The following is a 27,850-nucleotide window of genomic DNA, read 5'->3' as shown; positions in this document are numbered from 1 at the left end:
TATCCTGCAGATTTGAAAGGGATCAGGTAGAAAAACATTCCTGAGTTGATTGACCTACAGTGGGCAGTTAATATCCTCTCAAACTGCTGAAAACACAGAAGAGTGACTAAATGCAGACCAGGCAGTCTATCCAGTTGCTAAGAATAAAAAGCAAAATCCCTGTTCATTCCCAAATTTTACTGCACTTATGTCTGTGTAATAATTCTGGGCTCTGTCCCATGGTCTGTGTGGATTTTCTGTAAGGTCAAACCCTAAAATTACTCCAGAACATTTGCATGCAATTTTTAGGTGGCATTCAGCAAATTTCATTTGAACAATGGGAAAGAAAATGCTCACTTGGCTAAAGGAACATAAAAATGTGATTCTGAAACTCCTTCAAACTGTTGCTTCACTAAAATATTGACTACAAATATGAATGAGTTTGACTTGGAAGAGTATTTATTTCAGTAAGCTGTGGCAATAACTCCGCTATTTTCCACATCTCTCTTCTTTGGTGGCAATGTTCTTGTTTTCAGGAGAAAATTTACTTCCCTTAGTTACAATCCAAATTTCTTCCACTTTATGAGGTTAAAAAAAATGGGTTAAGCTTACAAAACTTTACCAAAAATATATGAACCTCAAATGCAGCCTTTTCAGCTCTTTCATTCAGTTGCATTATACTAAGGAAACATATTTTTATCTCTTACAAGCAGTTCTCTAAAAAGGCTGATTTGGCACTATGTAGATTAAAGAAAAAAAAGAGAAAAAAATTATTCCAGATAGGATGTTGCACACAGGTATTGGGTGCAGCAAAACTAAGTTTGAGTGAAATTCTCTTTCAATTCCTTCAGCAGCAAAGCTTGACTGATGGCATTTCTTTAATTTCCCCTGGATATTTCCTGTCCTGCAGAATTTCTTCTGAATCCTTATTTTTTTGTGTATGGATGCATCTGGTGTGAAAGTCCTGTCTGGTTAGGCAAGGCAGGTGAGAACTCTCTCTGGTCCATGCTATTCTAGCTCAAATTTCAAATTTTAACAGTAAATTTGAATTTCTTTTCCTGTGTACCTCCCCCTGTCCCTTCCTTGCAGTTCACTCACACTTTTGAATAAAAGATTAAGCCTTTAAATTCAGCTGCTCTTGGTGAAGTCTGTTAGCACTTACTCCTAAAATGCATTTTACAGTTCCCATAAAGAATCCTGCACAGAGCTTCAGAAATGTCTGAAAGGTCTCTCACTCTGTTAGTCAGTAATGTGCTGCCAGCAGCTCCTGGCATGTGTTCCATGTGCTGTTCTTACATAACCAACTGGGAGCTTTTTAATCAATCAGGATCTGATAAAAACCAAATTCTTTGTGTGAAGAAAGAATGACTGAGGATACAAATGATAACAAAACTACATTAAAAAAACAGATTCTTAAATTTCCACTTCAACCTTACAGTGAGTAGAAAAAGTGGACATTAAAATAAGTGCACTTTAAAATGCAGTTCAGTTATATTATGACATCCTTTCAATAGCTTTACATAAACCTTCTTCCAAATGGTGGTATTTTAAAGATTTTTGAGGTATTTGTGATGCATGCCAAGATGGTAGGGAGCATCTGGGTTGGAGGAAGTATTATTGAGGAAAATAATCTAATGAACAGACAAGTTATGAAGTCCATCTGTGCACAGACCATGCATACATATATCTCTCACCTCAGAAGACACAAAATGTATGTTTTATCATCACATGCATTGCAAAATCCTGACAGTTCATTCTTTATATTGCACCAGGCTTGTATATTCCTTATTGGATGTCTTGTATTAACTGATGGATAGAACAGAGTCAATTCAAATCATCTTTTCATCTTTAAGAATAAGCGATTTTTTGGATTTGGAGCCAGACGATGTAATTGTTAAGAGAGGCTCTTAAATTTTCACACAGTAGAGAGAGAATTTGAAAAGAAAATGGCAGAACTTTTTTCTCTTTCACTTAGAGATATAGCAATTGAGACTGGAGAGAAACAGTTCCTAAAGAACATCACTGCATCAAACTATCTGTAAGTACAAAATAGGATAAGTATGAGAAAGTCTGATTGAGAGTCTTGTTTTATAAAATAGCTGCAGAGGGCTTGAGAGCTTTAGAGAGTGCCAGTGAGGGTGCAGAAGAGAAGTAGGTGCACATCTTAGGGGAAAATTACTGGGCTTTAATCTCAAACATATTAACCTCAAGTCTTCATTGTGATGTAGCTTGGTCTTGGTTTTTGGAAATACTGAACTCTCTCATGTTTGTGTAAACAGAAGAAATAGTGCAAAGGTGAGGGGAGAGGAAAAAGTTATGAGTTTTACAGGAATAAATACAGATATATGTGAATTGCAATACTTTTTAAAGAAATAGGTCTTGAGAAGATCATTACTGCAAAATCATTAGTATGATCTTCCAAGGAGCTCAGAAAGAGCCTGGCTATCCTGTCAGTCTCTGAAGCACATGAAATGAATAGCATTCGTTACATGCTTAACTGGGACCTAAAACAGTGCCCAGCTGCTCTGTCAATGAAAATTCTGTGAGGTCCAGTTGTTGTGTCGGTCCAGCTTCAGAGAGTAGAAGCAGGGGACTCTGCAGGGCACAGATTTATCAAATGGGGAGCACAGGTGCACTACAGCATCTGGTAGAGTGTTCCCTGTCTTTACCACATTGCGCTGACACCCATCTCCTTCAGCCAGGCTTGTGCTACACCCAGACCAAAGTAGGAGTACCTGAGCTGTGTGAAGTGATGCTGTACCCAAACTTCATACTCGATTTCATAGGAAGGGAATATTAAATGGAAACACAAAGAGGGTATTAATCTCTTTATATGACATTTGCAAGACGAGTACTGGAGTTATAGGCTACCCACATTTAAGAAGGATGAGATTTTATTTAAAAAATTAGAAAGATGGCTAACAGAGAAGCTCAAAGTTAAGCTGTGACTCAATCGTGGAGCACTGGTCATGTTCACTGAGGAATAATTTTTATTATAGTAGGCAACTCTTCAGTCTGTTGGATACAACAGAAGCCAGTCTCTGGAAGCTGAGAGTACAAGTAAGCAAGGTGTAAATTTTAACCATGTAATCAACTACTGAACAGCACACCCATAGAGGTGGTAGTGCTCTCTTGCAGTCACTTCAAACCAAAGTTGAATGCCTTTGAGATACAGTGTAAGTCAACAACTGCGGACTTGATGCAGAAGTTGCTGGTGAGAGTTAGAGGAGGTCAGACCATGTGGCAATTGTCCCTTTTCATCTTAAATTCAGTGTGCTGGAGGCACATCTTAATACTAACTGCTAGACAGCTTCTCTGGGTGTCAAGAAATATTCAGCTAGTCTAGAAAAACATTCTGAAAGGCTGTTGCTCAAATGTGATCTGTTTGTATTTAAGCAAAATACAATTTGGGGGATCACCTACTATCTAGACATCATAATCAGGATGTGATCCTGTTGTATGGCTTAGTGCACACAGTTAAATACTGTGGTTTTAAGAGTTGTTCAGGAGGAACTGAAAGGAATTTTAAAGCAATCATTGAGATTTTTTCATACAGCTCCAGAATTAATTAAGTATTGTCAATGACCACAGGTACTAGTCATGTCTGAAGGAAGTAGAAAATAGTAGTCTGCAAAATAAACATGATACAATTCGTAGATTCTTTGTAATCAAAATACTCAAACTGAGAAAATTAATCAATAGACGTGATGAGCAAATATTTAACCTTTAGGTTTGGTTTGTGTTCACATTCCAAACAAATATAGTTGGAGATGCCTAAGCATCTGTAAGTGTTGAACATATGTTTACAATTCAACAATTATATTTAACATTGGGAAATTCACAAAACACTTTCTACATGTATTATGTGCCCTTTTATATTAATGTTTTCTAAATGTCATGTTGAATAGTATATTAAATTCCAGCTTCTTTCTAAGGTACCTGCAGTGGTAGCTTTAGGAGATACTTTTGTCAGGTGTAATAACTTCTTGCATTTAAATATATTGTTAGTATTTCCATATATCCTATTACCTAGCATTTTCCAGTAAACCAACAGATTAGGGTTTTCATAAACCAGATGATTAAGCAAGGTTTTTACTGCAGCTATCCTTTTGCATTTCAAATTGTCAGTTTGTTGCTACTGTGATCGCCCCTCTGTACAAAGGATTACCTTTGTTCAACAGGAATCGTGCAAGTCAGTGATTAACAAGAGATTGGCTAACATAGTTCACTGCATTATGCAATTTTGATATTGCACCTACTTTCACCAATGGGGAAAAAAAAATAAAACCGAAAGTTTCTAAAAGCCACTTTTTCATCTGAGCTCTCCACTTTTTCATCTGAACTCTCCATAGGGCCTCGGTGCTTGGAGCCCTTTCACCTGGGCAGGCTGTTTTGGCTCATTGCCCTAGTGAGCTGTGCCCTGGCTGGTGCCTCTAGCGCTGCTGAACATCACTATGGAAGTGGAATTCCCATGCTGTGAGCGAGGCCTCCCCAGGCAGCCAGGCTGGGAATGGGCTGGGAATGAGCCGGGAATGGGGAGCACCAGCCGGGCTTTTCTCCTCCCTGCGCATCGGGGCCACGCAGAGAGATGTCTGGTTCTCCATCTCCTCCCTCCGCTTTGGGGCTGCCAGGAGCACGTGGAAGGACACCTGTGTTCACCTGCGCTTCCTCAACAGGAGGAACAACTGCTTCCCATGGGGGGTGGCAGAGCCCTGGAGCAGCTGCCCAGGGGGGCCGCGGAGTGTCCCTCTCTGGAGACATCCCAAACCCACCTGGGCGCGTGCTTGTGTCACCTGCGCCAGGGGCCCGTCCCTGCCTTGGCAGCGGGTGCGACTGGGTGACCTCCAGAGCTCCTTCTGAACGATTCTGTGACTCTGTGAAACAAGATGCTGAGCCCTTTGACCCGGAGCACGGATGCAGGAGAGCAGATTTGTGTAAAAACCAACAAAAAATTTGATTTCATTTCGTAACCGTCCCATTTAACAAACGGTAAGATTTGTTACGCTCTCCCTCTCCAATGTCGGAGCACTCGTTCGACAGCTCATAGCACGCACCCATTGCCAGTGCCAGCCTGACACCTGCCGGCGGCCGAGCGGCCTCCGGGGGACTGAAGAGGAACCGGCCCGGGCTCGGTGTTTGCAAGGAGACCGGGCCCGAGAGGCCCCGGGAGCGGCGGCGGCGATTCGGGAGCGGCGGCGGCGATTCGGGAGCGGGGGCGATTCGTGGCCGAGGCCAGGCCCGGCCCGGGTCGGGGGCAGCGCTGCCGCCGCCGCCAGGGGGCGCGGCGGGGCGCGCGCTGCCGGTCCCTGTCGGGCGCCCGTAGGGGGCGGGGCCGTCGTGAGGGGCGCGGGGCAGTGCGAGGGTGACGGCAGCCATGGCGGCGGGCAGCGCTATCCAGATCCCCAGCCGGCTGCCGCTGCTGCTCACACACGAGAGCGTGCTGCTGCCCGGTTCCACCATGCGCACCAGCGTGGACTCTCCGCGCAACATGCAGCTGGTGCGCAGCCGGCTGCTGAAGGGCACCTCGCTGCGGAGCACCATCATCGGCGTCATCCCCAACACCAGCGACCCCACCTCCGACTGCGACGACCTGCCCAACCTGCACAGGTGCGGCCCGGCCCGGCTCTCCCTGCCGCTCTCGCGGCCTGCTGGCCCCCCGGAGCCCGGCCCGGCCTCCCCGGCCGGGGCTCCCCATGGGGTCACACGCGGGGCCGTCCGGCTCCGCTGCCCTCGGGAAACGCCTCTGCCCTCCGAGAACCCTGGCTGCACCACCGGCCCAGCGGGCGAGGTGCCGGGGACGGGCTGGCCGGCGGCCGGAGGGGAAGTTTGAAAAGAGACCAAGGTGGACGAGCAAAATAAGACGAAAGAACGCAGCTCTAGGGCTGCGTTAGCTGTTAACCATAGCATTTTCCACCTAATAGATAACACGGATATTGGCTTAGTTCACATAAAACAAATTGTACTTCTGTGTGGTGAAACTAACATGCTGTAACCCTTACTCTCCGAACTTTATCGTATCAGTGGACTTGGTAAGATGTTGCAAGAAAATAACTTCTGTTGTAAATCTGCTTAAATAGGTACAGTAATCTAAAACGTTGTTCAGCACAAGACCGGGAATTTCAGTGAAGAACCGCAATTTATAAACACTCTCATTTCCCAGGGCATATTGTTTAAGCAGAAATGTCAATGTGCCTGTCCACAGCGAGATCCATTATTATGAAGAAATTACACGTGTTTCTAAATTGAATGATTGTATTACAGTATCTTAGTTGATTTTTCAGTTAACTCATTCATGCTCAGGTATTAGGGTTTGGATTTGTAATATGTGTTACAAAGGAAATTGGGTAATTTGATTTCATTTCACGATAGGAACTATGACCCAGCAGGGTCTTGCAACCTATATATACCTTGATTGCTTCTGATAAGGAGCACACAAAATGTTCTGTGGAAGGTGACAAATAATACAGGGATTTGATCTGTTTTTAGGATTGGCACTGCTGCCTTGGCAGTTCAGGTGGTTGGTAGCAACTGGCCCAAGCCCCATTACACGTTGCTGGTGACAGGCCTCTGCCGATTCCAGATCCTGCAGCTGCTGAAGGAGAAGCCATATCCCGTTGCTGAGGTGCAGCAGTTAGATCGACTTGAGCAGTTCACTAATGGCCATAAATCTGAGGAGGAGCTTGGAGAGCTGTCAGAACAATTCTACAAGTACGCAGTACAGGTAATTTGTTTTATTCCTATGTATCATATAACCTGTGTGTACAGTTAGGCTCTTTATTTGTTTCCTATCTGCTCTTTCTCCAGGTCCTGTATTTTTCAGCAACTAGTAGAGTTTCAGTATTTCTGTTACAAAATAAATGTTACTGTTACAGCTTAAGGTTTCTGTGCCAAGTTCCAGGGTGTCTGTACAGCTCATTGCAGCCGAGTCTAACTGCTTGTGTTACCTATGATAAGTTGGTGTTTCATATATAGTAATACTGTAAATACATTCTAGTAAAATAATTGATTAATTTTTCTGGAATTTTATAGATGTGTAAGAAAATGCATACATTGGAAGTATAATGAATTGGAATTTAAAGGATGTATAGAAAAAGAGTCATGGGGAAGTTTTTAACCTGGGCCTGTGGGGGAAATAAGAGATGTATGTGTAGAAAAAAATGCTGCAAATAATAATGATATTTTTGAACTTCTCAAACAAGCAGGAAGCTCAAAGTCTTGGTGCTCTATGCTGAGTTAGTGTCTCATCTGTGAACTTTTTGTGAACTTATTTCAGTGGCTTTATGGCAAACTACCTAGACGTGTTTCACACTGAAAGATACGATCCTGTTTAGGTCAGAGAGCCACTGAGATAATTCCAGAAGAAAACCAGCAGCCATTAATGTTGTTCCTTGTGTGTTGTAGCTGGTTGAGATGCTGGATATGTCAGTGCCTGCAGTCGCAAAGCTCCGGCGTCTCCTGGACAATCTGCCAAGAGAAGCTCTGCCAGATATACTGACCTCTATCATCAGAACAACCAACCAAGAGAAGCTGCAGGTATCATGTTCTTCAGCTTTTTCAGTGGTAGTTAGGTGTTGCTATCTTTTAAGAGTAAAGCACTTGTCGGTAATTTTGGGATTGCTTACACTTGTGACTGTACAGTGGTAACATTATGCCAGCAGGGATTTGTGTTACAACTGAGCATAAATGCTTGTAAAATAGTTTTACGGTGTTTTTTAAAGTGTTTATATATGCATATGTCAGAACTCACCTTAGGTAAATAGATCTAGTTGGGAAATCTTGGAAATGGTTATTTTATTAAAAAGTAAGTAGAGCATGGACTTCCCATAGTAAAGACGATAAGTCTTTCTTCAGACTGTGTTGAAACTTTGCTTACTTATCACAGCTGACTGATCATTTTACATATCTTAATACTAATAACTTCAGAATAATTTTTTAAAAAATACTTCTAAAAACATCTTGAAGTCTGGGTTTCTTTAAATACTGAGACGATTATATTTCTATCATATGTCATAGTAAATCTATGTAAAAATGATCTTTATGGCTTGGTGCTTATTAGTCTGATTTCTGTATTTGCTTACTGTGTTTGGAAGTTTTGCTGCTTATGCTGCACCTGGAATTGAAAGCATGTTAGGTTCTTTCAAAGCATCACAAGTAGAAATTAATGCAGTAATTTGAAGGGGAGGTGTGTACTGTAGCTGAATATCCTGCTGGAGGAAGGTATCTTACTTATTTGTGTGTCACTTTTTGTTTTATTTGAAGTTTAAGGAAAAGAGCAACTGGTGGAAGTTGTGGAATTACAGAGGAGCAGAATTCTACCTATTTCCACATATTAACTTTGTTTAATATGAAAATGGAGTTGTGTGTAAAATTTTAAAAAGACAAAATAAAAAAAATGCTAAACAAAAACGTTAAGGCACAAGGTGATTTTTTTTTCCTGGGCTACCCAAGGAGATGATGCTGTAACTTTCTTAACAGGGCCATCTCTTTCCTGAGGCCCAGTAGTTGAAAAATAGAATGTTGATAGGTGGTTGCCACAGAAAATGCAACTGAAATACTAAGATGCTTTAAAACTAGACAGGATAAGAGACTTTCTCTAGTTTGAAGTGTAGTTCAGGCATCCAGATCCTTGAGGCTAGACTTTGTGTACTGTATTCTCCTTGCTTTTCTTGCTACCTCTTTTCCTAATCCACCTATTCTATGCCTCTGGTCAAAACACAGTGGCAGTACCTCCATGTTCCTTTCCCCCAAAGTGAGGATTCATCAGTGTGAACTTGTTGGCTGCTTACAACTCCTTGCTCTTAGATTTTAGATGCTGTTAGGCTGGAAGAACGGTTCAAGATGACCATACCATTGCTTGTTAGACAGATTGAAGGCCTGAAGCTGCTTCAAAAAACAAGAAAGTCCAAACAGGATGATGATAAAAGGGTATGGAGCTTTAAATGTGGGATACTTAAACATTCTAAATAAGTACTAAGATGCACTTTTTAAACAGAATAATGAATGCACGATTTTAATCTGTGCATTTTTAATGTATAGCCATAGTGTGTGATCATAGTCTGGAGCTGCAGAGAACACCCAGGTGGCAACTTTGGCCATGTAGATACACAAAAGACAAAATATTTGTTTAAAACTGCTTAGGCTTTAATTTTTTTTAATTTATTTTTTTATGTTAATCTGAGCACTTTGTGACATTGAATGAATGCTCAGATTTGTCTGAAGAATCAGTGGTATGCACACAGTGAGTTTTGGCCTGTGCTGTGAAAGTGTATTTTTTAGTGATGGCATTGCAGAAGAATGGCAGCTTTTGGAATACCCATAAAAACGTATGTTGGAAAATGGAGCTTGTTCAACTTTGCTACATCTAACTGCACTTACATAGTTCAGTAAATGGGAAGTCATTGAGAAATGAAAAAAGATAAGAGTGATTTACCTATTTTGTAAAGATTAAATTTATTCTGCCTAATGTGATGGGCTGCAGTGCTTGAAATACCACAAATAGCTACTTGTAATTTTGTTCTTGTTTTGTGTTGGTTGCTACTTTAGAGTATATGATGAATTTACTTAGGACATACATAAAGAACTGTAACTATTTAAAGTAGCACCAATAACACTTTTTGAAGTTAATTTCTGGAGTTAAACGTGTTTTTGTAATGATTTTCATTCTAAGAAACAGTACACACCTTATTTAAAAAAACCAAGAGCTGGTGCAATTCTCTGGCTCTCTTTCCATTGCACAGGTTGTAGCTATTCGTCCTAATAGAAGAATTACTCATGGAAGCATTACAGAAGATGAGGAGGAAGAAGAAGATCATGATGATGTTGTCATGCTAGAAAAAAAGATTAGAACATCCAGTATGTCAGAACAAGCTCTTAAAGTTTGTCTTAAAGAAATAAAAAGGTAGGAGGCTTTTAAATGGTGGTTTCCTCCTTTAAAGTTTAAAACAAATCTTGCAGACCTTTTCCTGTTTGATATATGTTTGTGTTGATTGTGTTTTTGAAATGATTTTAAATCTCTGCTTTGTTCCGTTGCTGTTTTGTGGTGCAGTAGAGTCTTTCTTTGCATTTAATTTCTGATTGGCCTTTTGAATTCCACACTTATATTTCCAGATTAAAGAAGATGCCTCAGTCAATGCCAGAATATGCTTTGACAAGAAATTATTTGGAACTGATGGTAGAATTGCCATGGAACAAGAGTACAAAAGGTAAACCCTTCTATTACTGGTGATTCTCTTGCACGGGCCTTTTAAGATGGGTAACTATCATGTAAACGCTGTTACTTAGTGCTGTCTTGTAAAAAAATCGTTGGTATGTTACTGTAAGCCAGGTAAACCATTAGACTTCAGTGAGAGCTGTACACTGAATAGCCTGTGTAATTCAGTTGTACATCTGAGAATGTGAATTTAAAACGTATAAGAATAGTTTCATTAAAAAATGAAAGTGTTGTTAATTATAATTTGTGCCAATATGTATCAAAAATAATAAAGAAATGAGAATCTAATTATTTTTTATATGTCAGATAAAAAAACTTTTGGACATTTCTGTAACATTAATCTTCCTGAAGAAGGTTCTGGTTTATCTTAAGTTAATCAAGTTTGGTAAGGAACAAAAGCACAATTGCAATTAATTTTAATAATTATAACTTGAAGTGCAGTAGAACAACTGAGTCTCATGTCCATTTTGTACTATAGTTTTTGGAGTTGTGAGTAGAGGGTGATACTGTTAATACAAATACAATGTGCAAAAATGGAGAGTGAGGGAAGAGTAGGAAACGAAACAAGACAACAGACATCTCCTACTGACCAACACAAGTAGGTTAAGTGGGCAGAATGCCTTTCCACAAGGTGGACTTAGCACACCTGCATGTCTGTCTCTACCCTTCTGCTGATATTTGTCGTGATGAAAATTGTTGGTGGTTTGAAATAGAGCCCTGGCTGCTTACAAATGTTGTAAATATTTTCTTTAATCATTGAATTGTAAAAAAATCTGCCTACAGATACTGTGCAGAATTATTCAAAGAATCCCAAAACAAGTAAAGTGTTGCTTGCCAGTCATGTCCTAGCAGAATGCTTTCTTTGGTGGAAATTGCTCTTTGATCTTTTAAAATTATTCCATGTCATGGGAAGTTTGATGTTTTTACTTTAAGCAAAGTTTGTGAGTGTGATTCATGTGATTGCTATTTTGAACTCTAACTACAGTGAATAAAAACACACATGAATATAGAAATAGAAAATCATGATAATTATTTTAGCCTTGGAAGTCGTTATCAGTACTGTGTCATTATCCGTACTATATCTTCTGTCTAATTTCGTTGTTACAGAAGAATTGTAATACCTTTGTTTTAGAAAAGCATTGTCTGAAATGTGTGTGTGTTGGGGGATTGCCCTGATGAAGGTGTTTGTTTGTACCGTGGAATTGTTTCCATTTTTAAGGTAAATGTGCTGATCTCTTTGCTGCTGTCCATGGCAGATCGCCTGGAAATCCGTGCAGCTCGGATTGTTTTGGATAACGACCATTATGCCATGGAGAAGTTGAAGAAGAGAGTTTTAGAGTACTTGGCTGTGCGACAGCTTAAAAACAACCTCAAGGGACCCATTCTTTGTTTTGTGGGCCCCCCAGGAGTTGGTAAAACCAGTGTTGGAAGATCAATTGCAAAGACCTTGGGTCGAGAATTCCACAGAATTGCTTTAGGAGGAGTCTGTGATCAGTCTGATATTCGAGGCCATAGGTAATCACTTCTTCCTTTCTTAATTGCAGTTCTTAATCTGCAGAATGTATTGATTATTTTCACTGTTCAGGCAACACAGGCAAATTTTGCTTCTTTGAAACAACGTTAGGTATTTACTGGTTTTCCTTGGCATTCAGTGGTGTTACTTGGGAGAGAATTTTAATGGGAATGGATGTTTAGTGTTGAGGTACAGCCTTTATTCCTTCCTTCTGCTGCTGCCCTTTATTGCCATAGGGAATGGATTTCATCATCAGTCATTTTAGCACTTTGAAGTAAAATTCAGTAGAAAGTCTAATGCAAACTCCTGATTTTTCTGCTTTTTAAGAGGGGTGTAAAGATTTAGTTATAGAATATAACCTCTGGTAGCAATACATTCCTTCATAACCATGTTTGCTGCTAAAACAGGAGGAGAAACTTGGAGTGATGCATGAAAGTTGCTGGAGGATGGCAGTAGACTTGTTTGTGCACTGTTTTTCCATTTCAAAAGGAGCTTTATGCAAGAATACCTAAGGTTGCAGGTTTAAAAAGAGATTTTTGTATGACATTCCTTAGGACTGTTTTTAATGTTGTGTCCCTTTCTGTATCTACTTCTTTTAAACCTTTGGTTTGTATTAATCCATTCCTCAATCCTTGCAACTGGAAGTATAATGAATGGGTAGTAAAGATAAGTAACTGCCAAGCATCAGTGCAGCATTTTTGCTTCGTTAAACATATTTTATGCTTATTGCATGCAGTGTAGGAAATTTGGAAAAATGAATTTTAGTCAGGTTTTCTTTTAAGTCATATTATTGAATCAAATTTCTCCTTACAACAGTAGGTGGATATTGTGAATTAAAGCTATCAGTTATTTTTTTGATGCCATCTAGCAGTTAATTTTGCCCAGTGGCTATGCAGCTACTCTCAATAGAATACACCTAAAATAGAATGTCCTAAAAACAACTTAAAATGTGACTCAACAGGTGCTATTCGAAGTGAAGCCACTAGAGGCTGTGGAATACTCAGCGTTGTGGACGCGAGTAACTTCTTCAGAGCAGAGCACGATTCAAGCCTTTGTAACAGGGAAATCACATCTTGAACTTGACATTATAAACAAAAGTCAAACTTTCTATCGTGTGCTTCGACCTCATGAAGAGTACAGACAGGTAGAGTCACGTGAGAGAGCCTCTAAAAAGCTTTTAAATTTGGGTGTTTGTGGCTGTCACACATTTTTGAGGGCATTATTTAGTTAGTGATTCATCTTAGAGGCTAACCATTACAAATTATATACTAAAATGTACTTGAAATTAAATGATGAGAAATATTTGATAAAAGAGTTTATTTTTCACCAGCAAAGGAAAATGTAATCTAGAATTAGCAAGAATATTGTGTGGTTACTCTTTAACAAGCAGGTGTATGGCTTAAAAATTAACTTTAGACCAGTTGGTACCAGGAGTCCCTTGTAACCAACTGCTTTTTCAAGTTTTTTGTAGCTAAAATCAAACCCACCTGTTGCCTACTAGATTTTAAATTCCACTTTGGTTTGTTTTCCTGCTTCTTAGAATAAGATTTAATCAGATTAGAACTACAGCTTTTCTGTAGAACTCCGTAATGTCCTTTTGTGTGAATAGCTCCTTCAGGTTATTCCCAGTCAGGTGAATCCATGTTGTGCATCTGGTGGCAGTCAGAGGGAGGTGGTCTAGAAGTGGCGGAGACACAGACCGTTGTTTTCTGAGTTTCACTGTTGAGTAGGCTGATTTTCTAGTATTACACCTTAGAAGACATTCTTTTTCTCCTAAAAGCTCCTTATTAGGCCTTGAGGCTTAAGTTAAGCATTCCATTAACATTGCAGAAGAACAGTACTATATGTACCTACTGATGTACTGAACATGTAGAAAAATGTACTAAATGTACTAGAACGTTCAGAAGGAACTGTTTCAGTTTGACTTGCAAGCAAACAGTGCCTGAAATAGCATTCTCTTGGGCCACTTCAGTGAAGGATGCAGACTGAGAGATTAAGCAGACAAATCTCTTGGAGAGCAGCAGGGTGGGGCGTGGTGTTTCAGTAATTGTGTTGTCCCACCTGACATGCAAATGGGGCAATTGGAGACGCCCAGGTTTGGCCATTTCACTGGGGATCTGCACCTGGGGTTTGGGAATCCTTTATTGATTGGGTGAAGAGTAGCAAGTACTGTTCTGCATTCCCAAAACAAAATCATCCTCTTGCTACAAAATCAGAACTCCTTTATCAGACATCCTTCAGCTGTTGTCTGCATTTACCACTCATCTATACCATATGTTAAAGTATGCTGGTTTACATTTGTTGTTTACTTGAATTAAAAAAAAAAACACAACAACAAAAAAAAACCCCACAAACCATTCTGAAGGATGACTTAAAACTTTTTTCCAAGAAGCTCATTGCATTTAAAATCTCGTCAGTATTGATATTTTGTGTCACACAGGAGCTATATGATCTTCTATGTTGTGTGTTTTTCCATTTCTGAAAGGGAAAGATGTAATTGTGCCATTTATTTATAGTGGTGCTGGTGAGGTAAGTGTGAAGCTCTTCTTTCTCACCTTCATGTGAAGCACTCCCTCCTCTGTTACCATTGCTTTCCAGTTTCAAAAGCTGGAACAGTTCACTTCTGGCTTCAGCCTTTCCTAAAGACTTGTTTAGGTGCACCTGTTTGAGGAGAGGTGGGATTCCTCGCCAGGACAGCTGTGCTGGCAGAACCTCCCTGCACTGGCCTTGTTGCACCAGAAAAAAAGCAAACTGCAGGCAGCTTTACCCATGAGAGGAATGAGCTTTGTTACGCAAGGACAAAGCAGAGATAGATTTGTAAAGCCCTTGACTGGATGCAACCTCTGGCCTTGCAAAAAAAAAAAAAAAGCTGTGATCTTATGCAAGCAAGTTCAGAGACAGTGGCCTTAACTTTGTTATCCTTTTCTACCCCTGCAGTTAAAAATGATTTAAAACTATTTGTCTTGAGATCACTATGAAGAAAGTGAGTCCTGTTTCTTTCTTTCAGTAATACTAGCACTGCTTTAAGGGTTCCAGTTCCTATGCTTTCCCAGTTTACCTTGGGAGAAGCAAGAAGGTTAAGATTTCCCAGCTGTTTTTCTTGCATTTTCTAGGATACATAGTGCCTGATGACATACTGTACATAGCGTTTTGTTTAAAGGTACTTTTTTACTGATCTAAAACTAGATACAAAGATTACTAAGTTGCAGACCTTCTCTCTCTGGTGCTCTCAAGGGTTTAGGGTTTTTTAAGTGTTGCTACACAAGTGAGATAACCAGGAAACTTGCTCTGTGCTTCCTGTTTTGGGTGGGGAACAGCTGTCTGTCCTCTGGTTTTAATGCAGGGAAAGAAAACTGCATCAGAAAATGAACAAAGCAATGTGGGATATTGTTTTACCTCCATTCAACCCTAGCAAAAATAATGAAATAAACATCACATTCAGTGATAGTGTTCTCAAACAGTAGTATTTAGTTTCACTAGTTACAAGGCAAAGGTTAACAGCCAGACAGATAAATGGCCATATCTGCTTGTAATTTTAATATATTCTAGTTGGTTTTATATTTAAATACCTGCAGGGCCTGTCTTACCAAGGATTCTTTTGTTGAGATGTGATCTGTAATAACTTTGGAGATCTCAAGTATTTGATTAATAGTATAATAAAATAGGTATTGGTCCATCTGTAATAAATGAAGAGGTATCACAAATTTAGACTGTTGCATCTGTTTGCCTTCATTTAGTTTATAACAGCCTCTTTCTTAAAACTAGATGGAATGTGGATAGCTCAAATTTTTATAGGATTTGAAAGGATCAAGTAAAACTTTGTGTATCTAAAAACACAAACATGCATTTAAAAAGTGTAATGACTTTAAGCATGCACTTGAGAATAATGTGTCAAGCAAGAACAAAGAATGTTTAATGTTTACCTAATTATGTTATCCTATTACTGGCATAAACTGAATATTGAAACAGTTGGGCTGCATTGTCTCTGACACATATAAACTTATTCTCTAGTGCAGTGAGCACCTTGTGGTAAAAACAACCCAGAGGAGAACAAAACTACCACCATAAACCAAAACCCAAAACCACAAAAAGAAAAAAATCAAACCCATACCTGAAAAAAGCCCAAACTGCCCCAAAAAACAAAGAAATGCCCAAATTGCTACACTGATAAATTTGGTTGCACTGGTAAATGATTCACTTCTGTGAACTTCAGCTCTGATTCAGTCTCCTAATTCTCTGATTGCATTTTATAGAATACTTTCCCTCTCTTGGCAAGGCCGTGGGTGTGCAGATGGAGAAGGAGGAGGCAAGCTGGCTGTGTAATACCTCGCCATGCAGAGTCCTGATCTGTAATGAATGTTACACAGCACAGCCCTCAGTGAGAGCAATCCGCTCCCTTGCTGCAGATTAAGACTATACAAAAGCAGTGAAGTGAAAAACTATTGCCTGCTGGCTGCTTCAGTCTTTAGCAGCTGCCTCAGGAAGGTGGTAACAGGCAAACTGAATTTCTCTTGCATTGTTGGCTGATTAGAAGATCTTAAAACCTTTTATTTTTTCTCAGATCTAGAATTAAATACAGTTACTGCTATTTGTTTCCTCAGTGGTTAAATGTTACATGGAACTGACATCACTGCTGTGTGGTTTGGCTTCTGCTTTTGTTGTTTTCTGGGTTTTTAAAATATATTTAAAGTCATCTCTAGTATCTTTGGAAATTAGTCCCGTGGTATTTTTTGTTGTGTCTTTGTAAATGTCATCCTGTTTATTTTGGACAGTAGGAAACCAGATCATATGGCAAAGCAGGCCTATTCTGCTTATCTGCTTTGTAAGGGTCGTGAGCTAGATACTGTAATTCAGCACTTAATGTATCTCTTTCTTCTTGGAATTTCATGCTCTTTTGGCACAAGCGGAAAAGACTGTGATAAATGCAGCAAACAAGGGTTATATACACCTGTAAAATGTAGTTGTGCTCTGTGTGTGTTTTGGAAAAAAGATTTTACTGATTTTGCTGAATAAATTCAAACTCGTCATTTTTTGTTTTATTGCGGTGTTCAATTTTTCATTTTATGTTGAAATGACATAGTAAATACAATTATTTTTGGTGGGTGTTTATTAAAACATGCTGTCCTGGGGACAGTGACAGTTCAGTGTAATTGGAATTTTGGTCTCTTTTGTAACATGCTGTGTGAACTCTGTTGTGATGACAAAATCCCAGCATTGTAATTATGAAAATGTTTTTATTAATGAGGTTCCCAAATCTGCTTCTGCTTGTTCATACAGTACAAGGATGCTGGTACTGGCACATGTAAGACGTCCACAAGCTGTAAAGTTTGGATACACTTTAATGCAAATTCTTATCTTTGAATACCAACTAGTTCACCATGGAACTCAAATTTTCATCTGCTGCTATAATTGCTTGTATTAGCTCAGTTGTATATTCCATATTTTTATCAGCTAGTTCCACAAATTTTTGTAAAAAAAGCAAGGACTGTTGCAATGCTCCTTGTTCTTGTGTTTTGCCTGGAGTTTTATTTGTGATATTTTGGATGTTCCTCTCCCTGTTCACCGAGTCACCACCCTCTTTCTCCATACCCATTCCTTTCCAGGCGTACTTATGTGGGCAGCATGCCTGGCAGGATCATCAATGGGCTTAAGACTGTCGGGGTGAACAATCCCGTTTTCCTCTTGGATGAGGTGGATAAACTGGCAAAGAGCTTGCAGGGGGATCCTGCAGCAGCCTTGCTTGAGGTAAGAGGTGTTTCATTTGTATTTTAAAATAATTAAACGGGACTCACTGGACGAAAGAAAGCCTGACAGTGCCAGCTTTGTTATTCAAATATCAGCTACTGAGTTCTGGGGTGGGTTTCTGTCAATTGCTTGGGCACAATGCAGATGCTGTCACATATTGTGCTAAGTAACATATAAGTCTCAGGGAGCTGTATTTGAACACAAGGATAGATTTTGGGCTGTTTTCTGTATTTAAATACTGTTCAAGCCCTAAACATAACTTATTTGGGAATGTTGATTTTTAATGATCAAATGTTGTTAGCTAAGAAAGAACTGTAGAGGATCTAAACAGTAACTCGACTTCTTCAAGTTTTCCCTTTCTTTCTTGGAACAACTTTAGTGTATTTTGGAAGCTCTTGATGGTACCAACTTGCATTGGAGCTAAGCCTTTTACCTAGTGCATAATATGGACTAGCTGCATGTTCTTTTAGGAGCATTTCTTTAATTAGTGTTGTAAGTAACTTTCTGAACTTAGATTTTTCATGTAAGTCACAGATCCCCACTCCTTGACTGATTATGGTATGATGAGTGTTTGGCTGATTATGGTGTGATGAGTGTTAGCTTTCCATGAGAGTCAGGTTTTTCATGAGTGCTTTTTTTCTGAAATTCTGGCACTCAGACTAAGATATAAATGAATCTAATTTTGAAACACATATTACAGTTACTTTATCACAAGCGTTTTAGAGTTGTCAAAGTTGATTTGCTTAAAGACACAAGTAGAATTCAGGAGATACAATTGAGGACTTTGGTGAATGAGATACTCTTGGAGTATTTTGTAAATCTCATGAGGTGTTGAGATGTTATTAACTAGGCTAGTTGGGCTTTTAGGAGGCTAAAATTGAAGTGATCATGAATAAGATGACCTGTGCCTTACAAACTTCTTGTATCATGTAGAAGACAGCAGTGATGAGTTGTCAGAACCTTCTTCCTAGCTTCTGTTTTCTGGAGTGTGACATGATATCCCAGAACAATTCCTTCTTCCACTGGCTTGTGCATATTCAATGCTTTTATTCTAGCAGTTTCGTGGAGAGAGGAAGGAGCACCTCCTGAGGTGTGGGGAAGAGACAAAGCATTGCCCTGCCCTGGGTAGAAGGCTGTGTCTATCTTCCTGTGCCAGCACAGATGGCAAAGGAGAGAATGAGGGAGGTGCTGGCACGGCTGGGCCAGGCTGAAGTGTTGAGGCGGCCAGGGCAGATATAGCTCTAATGCACTTCATGGTTTTAGTATTCCTTGTACAGCTGTGGTTTTACACTCTGCCTTCTCTTTTGTGTTCTCTCTGGCAGTAGGGACTGCCATGCTCCCGCTGTTGAAGCTGCACTTCTGTCCTAGTTCTGTACCTGTTTCAGTCAAAAGCAGGGGCATTAGTAAAAAATACTCACATTTTTTGAGGTAGCCTGGCTCGCTGTCACAGAAGTGACTTAGGGCATAATCCTAGAAGCATCTCAGTTATCAGACTTGAGGTCTGGTAACTTTGATAGGTAGGGGTGAAAGTGGTTCTGATAGTATTTGCATACAGAGTCATTCTAATGACTCTCTTGACTGACAGTGCTTAATGCAGCGATTTAAATATGAAAAATGCTACTTAAATTAAGGTGTCATGAGCTCATCTGGATGCTGTATGACATTCTGCAAATGAAGCGTCAATTGACTTTCTACAAACGTCATTATTTTCTTCCTGCTAGATAGTGGAAAATTACTGTTTTGACAAGGGCAACGAGTTCTTTTAAAATCACTGTATGAACAGGCTGTGGTTTGAGAGCTCTGTTTTGATCTTTGCATGTTAACATGAACTAGTAGTAATTTAAATGTGCTAGAAAATAGCATGGCTTCACTTCTTTAGCTTTTAAAAGTGACAGTTATGGTCCTTTACCTGTGCATTTCTCAAGTGAATAGGACACTTTTCTAGGGTGCATGAAAAGCCTCAAAGTGCAAAGAAAACAAGCAGGGTGTGTAATAAATACAAGCATTTTCCTTGTACTATTCTCCTGTGGGGTTTTAGTTACACTTTGGTGAAAATGTAATGCTCTGTTTCTGAGTTTCCTGATACCTCTCCTGTCATTTGTCTTTTAGATATTTGAACTAAGCTGTTCTAATTCTAGCCAATGCATGGGTAAAAATACCTGAAAATCAAAATTTTCTACTTAGCTGTCTGTTGTTTGCTACGCAGACACAATGATTTCGCATTTCTTGGAAAGGGCATTCTGATAATGAATCTAGATCTATATATTAATACTGGTAATGTTATTTAACCTTTGCTGGTTTTTATAATTTTTTTTAATAATTTTTTTTGTATACTGTCCTGCAGTACAGAACAACTGTATTCTTCTATCACATCAAGTTTGCGAGGGCAAACAAATTTAATTAATACTTGTTTAATTAGTTGTGTTTGAATTCTGGATACTTTGTTGCTGTTTTGAGATGTTTCTGTTTTCCATCTTTTAAAACCACATTCTCAGTGATACTCAGCTCTGCTCCTGCCATGGATTTTTTCAGCTGAGGCTCATAAGGTTCACTTCCCACTGCCTGCCTGGGCTGCAGGCTTTATGTAAGCCCTGCTAATTGACCATTAGTTGCATCTGGAGAAGTAATTGCTCTATTAACCATGGCTGGGCTGCTCCCCTGCGAGATCTCTATATCCCTTTACTGCTGGCTAAACATCCTGAAGCAGGTGCTTTACCTCTTCTAATGGACAGCTCATGTCTGGACATAATACCTTAATTTTCATCTGCTTCTCATGGTTTACATTGTTGGAAAGTCCATCTGGAATGAGCAAAAGTGGCTGTTATGTTGGAGAGCAGACAATAGTCAGTGGTCACCTAACTGGTACATTTGCTGTTCACACTGCTGCTTGTCTGGTAGGTGCCATCATTAAGTATGAAAGGCACATCCTTTTTTCCTTAATGTGTAGGTGTGTTAAATTCTTGCTGTCTACAACAGGGCATATTCAGGAAGAAAATGGCCATCCCTGTGAGCTTGGGAGCAAAGCTTGGTGCTTTATAATTGCCGGATATGTGTTTAGTTCTAATGCTTCTGCAGAGCTGTTGCTTCAGCAAGACAGAACGTCTTCCTATTTCCAGTTACTGTTCATGAACAAAGGAATATTTTAGTCTAAATTTAGATGACCTCTGTTAAAACCAGAAGAAAACAGAAATGGATCCAAGTGCCTGATAGTGACTATTTGTATGCAGGGAAATTAGACCAGGAGCATAGCCAGGCAATGAAATGTTCATGGACTTTATTCTGGATTTTGTGGTAATAAAAAGCTGTTACAGAGAAGCCTTTGTATGCATGTGAGCTATCTGTCATAAATTAGCCAAGATACTTTGTGCACTGAATGTTCTTTTTGTACTTCACATTTTTATGTTAGTTGAATATGTTGGAAAACTTTTGAACTTGAATTTCAGCACAGATACCTAACTGAAGAGCAGTTCTATTTGCTTTGGAAAGTCTATTTGAAATACATAGGCAGGACACTGGTTTGTACCTTACTCTAAAAAATAGTTACCGTGACAAAGAACTTTAAGTCTGGAGGAACTCCAGCCCTTGTAAAAAATCTCAGATAATTCACATTTAGATATAATCCGAGTTGGTTTGTGTTACAGTTTCCATTATCTTTATTGGCTAGTATTTTTTGCATATGAGTACAGCATCAATATTTTGTGTACCTTTGTAAATCCTATTCTAATCACCATCTTGGCACTGAGTAGGATTCAGAAGGATTTCTAGCTGCAGACTAGAAGGAGAAAGAAACCTGCATTTAAATAAATGTGACAAAATGCCAATTTGGTCTATCAGAATACATTGTTTTTCAGCAGCTTTGGAATTAGTTGCAAACGCTTCAGCTTACAGACTGGAATTCTGTGGAAATACTGTTATCAGTATAAAAAAAGGGGGGGAGTAAGTTGAATTAGGATTAGCTGTTTAAATAACTTTTGAAAAATTTGCCAGAGTAGGCCTTGAATGGGAGACTAATATTTGGTATAAACCTACTTGTTTTGAAGACAGTTTGTAGATGCTGTGCTTGCTTTCCCTGTCTGTTGTTGTGGCTCCCTATAGTTTAGGGCCAGACTGTGGGGCTGGCTGAGGTAAGGCACATCTCTAACTGATTGAATTATTCATCAGTGGACTTGGCTTGTCAGGATACTTCAAGGCCTTTGCCTTCATTGGTAAGGAAGGGGAGTAAATGACAGCAGCTGCTTGCTGAAAAGGGTAAGAAAGCTTTTGAATAGCTTAGAGCCAGTGCACAATGGCATTCATGGAGTTCCAGCCCTAGGTTCAGAATTGAAGCATATGCTTCAGTATGTTTTAAGATTTCACTGTTAAGGGGAATGTGTAGCTGGTATTTTATTGCAGCTGCAATACATTTCTAAATATTGCTCTTAAATCTGTGCAGTACTTCAAAATAAAATTAGAATTTATTCTGGTTTTTGGGGAAATCTGCTGTGTTTCTGGCATTCTGTAAAAAAAAAAAAAAATTCCTAGTTTGTTCTGATCATAATTTTATCCTAAAGATTTTTTCACTTTTCAAAGCCTGAAGAGAATTGAAGAGTAATGAAAATTCAGAATTGTTTCTTTTATAACTTTCTAAGAAGTTCTCAAATTCAATTTTTTTTTTTTAATTATCAGCACTGTTCTTGGCTATAGTTCAGGTTGTGTGCATTCATTTGGGTGTAGGCAGATAAATTATTTTGACAGTGGTGCGCTGTTTCTCAGGAGATGCGTGGGTCCCATTATTTGTGACATGAGAATTATTCATGTTGGTATAGCATTGATCATTCATCATTTGGAAGGGAAAAGTGTGGCATTACTTTAATGGGATGTGAAGCAGAGGTGGTTCACAGGTGATATGGAAGCCAAGAGTACATTGCTATAGACCATGAACTTCCCATTTGTGGCAGTGTTAAAAAATCTACAAGACAGTATCTCAGTACCCTCATGTTCCACATGTACATTGAATATTTATCACCTAATCTTAAATATAGACAAGTGTTGCATTAGCACACATAAGTAGTACTGAAAGCATTAGGAAGGCAACACAAATATTTAAGCCCTAGTTCTACTTGTTCAGTTCATTTTTGAGGTTGGTCAGATTGTGTGTTTTTGTTCTGCAGTGCTTGTTCAATTTCATCTCTGTTGTTTTGGGACAAAAAGAAAAATGATTGTTTTGGGAAAGCCAGGGCTCATCAAGGGTCAGAGCTTGCCTGGGTGTCATGGGCAATAAGAACTTTTACTCCTCCATCAGTAGTAACAGTTGGACAAAGCAGAATAAGTGGAGCATGTGATTTAGTGACAGCAGATAAGGCTGGGATTGTGTTCTTCCCCTTGGTCTCACAGAGAGATCTCACATGTTGTTGTGAGAGTAAGAAGTAAGCTTAGAGTAAGAAGAGCGGCCAGCAACAGGTGAGGATTGGAGTCAGGGATTACTTGGGAGAATTCTCCTTGTTCCATGGGACCACATGGGCTGCTTTTCCAAGGTTGCTGTGAGTCCTTGAAGGGTCACTCTAGCATCTGTAAAAGGTCATGGGGATACAGCTTAGGGGAGGTACTTGATGGCTGGAGAAATGCTGCAGCCACCTCTAGAAAAGGTCAGGAACAGCTCATGGGGAAATGACTTTTTGAACTGTACATGTGGTGTGAAATGTAGTCACAGAAACATCCAGGCAAGGCCAGGATTTAGTGATATCCTTAATGTATTTTATCACTGTAAAGTCGGATTTGACAGATCCAAATGGAATATAATAAAGATGTGCATATTTTACTTACTTGTGGTTGACCAACTGCATGACTTTTGTGTTCACTTTTGTTAAGGTGTTGGATCCAGAACAAAATCACAGTTTCACTGATCACTACCTAAACGTAGCCTTTGACCTGTCCCAAGTGCTTTTCATAGCTACAGCCAACACTACAGCTACGATCCCACCCGCTCTGCTGGACAGAATGGAAGTTATCCAGGTGCCAGGTAACACTGCAGTGCTTTCATTACAGTGGCTATTGCTGGTCCTTAAACAAGTTTGGGGTGTTTTTGCTGAAATGAAAGGCAGCTCCTTAAGGAAAGCCTGCCAGGAATCTGTAGTGTGTGGCCAGAATCGTTAAAAGGGACAAGGCAGGATGCCTCTGTTGTGGCCTCTGTCATGAATAGTATTTATATATGCAAATATTAAACATTTATATTTAATTATATATATATATAATATTATAAATTATATAAGAATAATAAATTATATAATAATGTTTAAATAGTATAATAAATTATATAATAATATTTAAATATTCCATATATTTAGCCTTGCTCTCAGGAAAATTCAGTTTCAGGTCTGTGGTGATACATGGATACATTCTGTAATGATATTTTCCTTCACTGATTTGTTTGTATTCTAACTATCTGTTGGCTGATGCATCCTTTTAAGATTTCAATGGAGAAAGGGATCTTCGAAACACTAAAATTCTGTTCTTGTTTGCATGAAGTTGTGAATAATCACAAAGGATCATACCAGCAGCCTTGTAAATTATAGCTGGGGGAGGGTTTTTGTTAAATTCAATCAGGTAGAATTGTAAAAGGTAAGAAATCTGATTATATTGTAGTGTCTAAGCAAAAAGATTGTTAATAAATACATGCTTTTTTTTTTTTGAAGGATACACACAAGAAGAAAAAATTGAAATTGCACATAGACACTTGATTCCCAAACAGCTTGAACAACATGGTCTGACTCCACAGCAAATACAGATTCCCCAAGTAACCACTTTGGGCATAATTACCAGGTAAATCTGTTCATTGCTTTCAGTTTAAATAACTTCTTTTTTTGCAACTAGTAAATCAGTTTATAATGTGATAGCACAAACATGTCTTAGTATTGTCCTTAATAGCTTCAGCAGTTCAACCATTGGTAGTTTGCTCTTTCCTTAGCTCTTGTCTTTTCTACAGAATATCCTTTCTGTAGAGAATTCCTTGCTCCTGTGCTCCAGGTGTGGCTCCTACTCAGTTGTGCTGACACAATTGCCAAGGCCCTGTGAATAAACAGGAACACCTGAGGCTCCTGTGGCTGCAGTGTGTGAAGCCGTGGCCTTGGCAGCAGACAACATTTAGTTTAAAGAACCAAGTTATATTTCTATCATTTTCATACAAAAAATGGAAATTACCTTTCTTTTTTTTTTTTGTGACTTGATGGGTACATTTGTCTAAAATTTTGAATTAGGTTTAAAAAATTAAAATATGGTTTTTTTAATAGCTTCTCTTCATTAGAACTAGGGTTTTTGTTCAACATGACAGCAAAAATATTGATCAGAACATCATTTGAACTTTAAACTAGCTCATTTCCAGTGGAAAAAGTGTATTGTGATTCAATGAATTGAAGTATTTTATGACCAGTGTTTTGGCTGTTTTGTATAGTGTTACTGCCTGGTGCTTCTTTTTAGTTCATAGACTAAAACAAAAAATTCTTTTACAGACAGTTCCTCAACTTCCAGTGAACTATATATTTTAAGTTTTAAAATAGTTCTTCCTTCTAATTTTTATGCATCCAAGAAGAACTCAGAGCTATTGGACATTGTTTAGCATTTCATGAAAGTTTAGCACCAGCTGTTAGTCATGTCTTCCCACTTAGTAGTCTGTCTACAATTTTATCAGCAACCACAATTACTTTGATGAAAACAAATTACTGTATTCCTATTTATTAGAGTAGTCCAAGGTTTCAGTGCCTTTCCCATCCCATTTTATTTGGCTGTGTGTTTAGTAGGAAAGTGTGTTTCTGTTGAAAAGGAGAGCCCAGCACAGCCATTGTCTGTCACAGGTACACGAGGGAGGCAGGAGTCCGTGCCCTGGATCGGAAGCTGGGAGCCATTTGCAGAGCAGTGGCTGTGAAAGTGGCAGAAGGGCAGCACAAAGAAGCAAAGCCAGATCGTGCTGAAGTGGGGGAAGGAGAAGGTGTGTATCTTTGGCATGTTTTTTTAAAAAGGGAACTTCTAATGTAGTCACTAGGAAGCTAATTTAGCAACTTTTTCTCCTATTTTATTCTTCATTAAGGACTCTGTTTTCAAAAGCATGGCAGATAGCGTGACATTATTATTATGTGCAGTTTTAGTGCTGAATTAGACTTAGGACATAAGTTGAGTATTTTCAGCCTGCTAAGTTGGTAATTGAGAAGTTCAGTGCATCTGTTTCATATCTTAGGGATGCAGTTATGATTTGTGTATGTCTTCCTAGGCTATTTAATGCAAATCTTTCACTTCTTGTCTTTAATAAAAAACTAAGCATGGCTGTAGTTCCTATGAGCTCAGAACGCAATCTGGTTATTTTGTTCTACACTAAAAAATTGTCTGCTTGAACAGCTCTGAAATTAGAATTATTTTTATGTGCCTTTTAAGACTCTGCTTATTCAAAGTCTCCCAGAGCTTTGGTGACTTCTCATCCTCAGTCTGGTCTTGTTTACCATGTGTACAGACAGTGTTTTATCATTCCCAGTCATCCAACAGACAGAAAGAAAGCTAAACACAAAATTCTCAAACAGCAAAAATACCAAGGTAACTGCTTCACCAGTAAGGTAGGTCTCTTTCTAGTCTTGAAATAGAAGAGGGAAGGATGAAGTCGGGCCTATATCCAGTTCATGTGCAGCATACAGCAGGTGACTGCTCCCTTTTTCATCCCCCCATGAGTGTTCTCTCTAATAAAAATGAACATCCCCACTGTGTTTGGTGAAAGTTATGATGGAGGGTGTAGATGGCTGTGCTTTTGTTCCAGCCAGGTGCTGATGGAGGTTGTTCCTGTACACAGCAATTTCCTGTTGGAGCTCCACAGTGCTCATTACAGCACTGGATGTCTGCAGGAGCCCTCAGTGTAAGGTACATTAGAAATGTGAAAGGACAAACCCCAAACCTCAGGTTGAACTTCTGAAATGTGGATAGCCCTTAATCTAATAAAATCTAGCAAGCAGGGTGTTGGGTGTTTCATTAGTTTGTTTTTTAAAGACTGAAATGAGTTCAGATGACAAGAAGTTCTGCCAGTCTGTCACAGAACAACTGGGTGTCAGAGGATCCTGGAAACTGAAAACTGCAGGATGGCTGCTTGCTTTTGCTGCAGGATACTCACAGACTTAAAATACTGAACAGGGCCCTGTTGGTTTGATGTTCTGAAATATTCCCCAATCGAGTTGATGTGGAAAAATCCTTTAGGTTCTAGCATCTGTACATCTGGAATAGGTCTGGTCTGGACTGGAGGAAGACAAATGAGGAGACTCATTATCTGTTCCTTTAAAACAAGGCAGCAAACAGGTCTGACAGTGCCTGCCCCTTTCAGAGAGTAAATCCCAGGGGAGGAAATACAAGGGATATTTTTACAAGCAATGGCAATGATTAGAAGGGTGTTTGAAGAAGAGTTTTACTCACAGTAAAAACTTACATAATTTGTCTCTGAGAATCTGTTTCTTGACAGTCTTTCAGCTTTACCTTGCCTTTTTTCCGTAGCTTAGTATTTCCTTTCTGAAAAGTAAATCTTCTTTTACCTTGTTGAGTTTTCTAAGATCACCATAATGTCTGTGGAAACTGCAGTATCAGAAGGTTGCATTTGGCTGTGTTTGCTTAAGCAGGCTCAGCTTGGTTTTCTCTGAATGTTTGGCATAAAGTCAGTGAGCTCTCACAGTAGCAGTGACTGAATCTGTGAATGGTCCTGCAATTTAAATCATCCCATTTACTTAAAAGGCAGAGGTTTTAAGATGTATTTACCAATGCTTTCCTTTTACATCATGTGTGTGTTCTCTACCTTCTCTGCTCTGATGGACTTTGTGAAGTCAAACACTGACTTGTTGATGCTTCTGTGGTCTCTTTGTGAATGTGACCGCTGAGCCTTTGGGCTGTGCTGGCCCAGTTCACCAGCACCAGGCAGTATCAGGTGTCCTGGCTACTGCACCCTTTGGCTAGTAATTTTGACAAGTCATATTTTGAAAGTAGGTAGCTGTGTCTAAAATGTTTAAGATGTCTAATGCAATTGCTGAATAAAAAGAGATGTCGTTCTGCTCTTCAAGCATTTGGACAAAATAAACGAGAGGTGGGTTCAGAGCACAACTCAGGGCACTGTAAGAAGAAACACTATTATTAAGGCAAGTAACAAAAAGGAACTGTATTAGACATCTTAGTCCACTGAGAGAGTTATTTACCATGTTAAAATTAGCGCTGTGCTTGCAACTTAGGTATTTACACTGTTAAAATTATACACTGTTAAAATTAGTACTGGACTTGCAACTTACCAAAGCTAAGTGAAAATAGCGAAGTGCTTCAAAAGGGGGAAAATGCTGGCATTACCCAGTTTGCAGTAAGAAAGACATGTGCTGTAAAGAGTTACCTTTGTACTTCTGGAGTGAAAACTGTCCATAAGA

At 39.3% G+C, this 27,850-nt stretch overlaps 1 protein-coding gene across 1 annotated transcript in view; it reads left to right on the top strand.

Moving 5' to 3' along the window:
• Window positions 1-5,328: 5,328 nt before the first annotated feature.
• The window catches only part of LONP2 (lon peptidase 2, peroxisomal), a 38,334-nt gene continuing 15,812 nt past the window's right edge, over window positions 5,329-27,850 (top strand). The window contains exons 1-11 of the mRNA XM_069026601.1: window positions 5,329-5,586; window positions 6,466-6,700; window positions 7,381-7,512; window positions 8,782-8,904; window positions 9,717-9,877; window positions 10,087-10,181; window positions 11,446-11,704; window positions 17,306-17,447; window positions 23,295-23,445; window positions 24,119-24,245; window positions 25,274-25,407. Of these exons, the coding sequence (XP_068882702.1) occupies window positions 5,354-5,586; window positions 6,466-6,700; window positions 7,381-7,512; window positions 8,782-8,904; window positions 9,717-9,877; window positions 10,087-10,181; window positions 11,446-11,704; window positions 17,306-17,447; window positions 23,295-23,445; window positions 24,119-24,245; window positions 25,274-25,407 (1,792 nt within the window). The 5' untranslated portion in view covers window positions 5,329-5,353. The remainder of the gene's footprint in view (window positions 5,587-6,465; window positions 6,701-7,380; window positions 7,513-8,781; window positions 8,905-9,716; window positions 9,878-10,086; window positions 10,182-11,445; window positions 11,705-17,305; window positions 17,448-23,294; window positions 23,446-24,118; window positions 24,246-25,273; window positions 25,408-27,850) is intronic.

Source organism: Aphelocoma coerulescens, chromosome 11 (genome assembly GCF_041296385.1).
Source record: "Aphelocoma coerulescens isolate FSJ_1873_10779 chromosome 11, UR_Acoe_1.0, whole genome shotgun sequence".
Lineage (NCBI taxonomy): Eukaryota > Metazoa > Chordata > Aves > Passeriformes > Corvidae > Aphelocoma > Aphelocoma coerulescens.
Note: the sequence above shows the minus strand (reverse complement) of the source record. Positions and strands in the feature narration are given on the sequence as shown.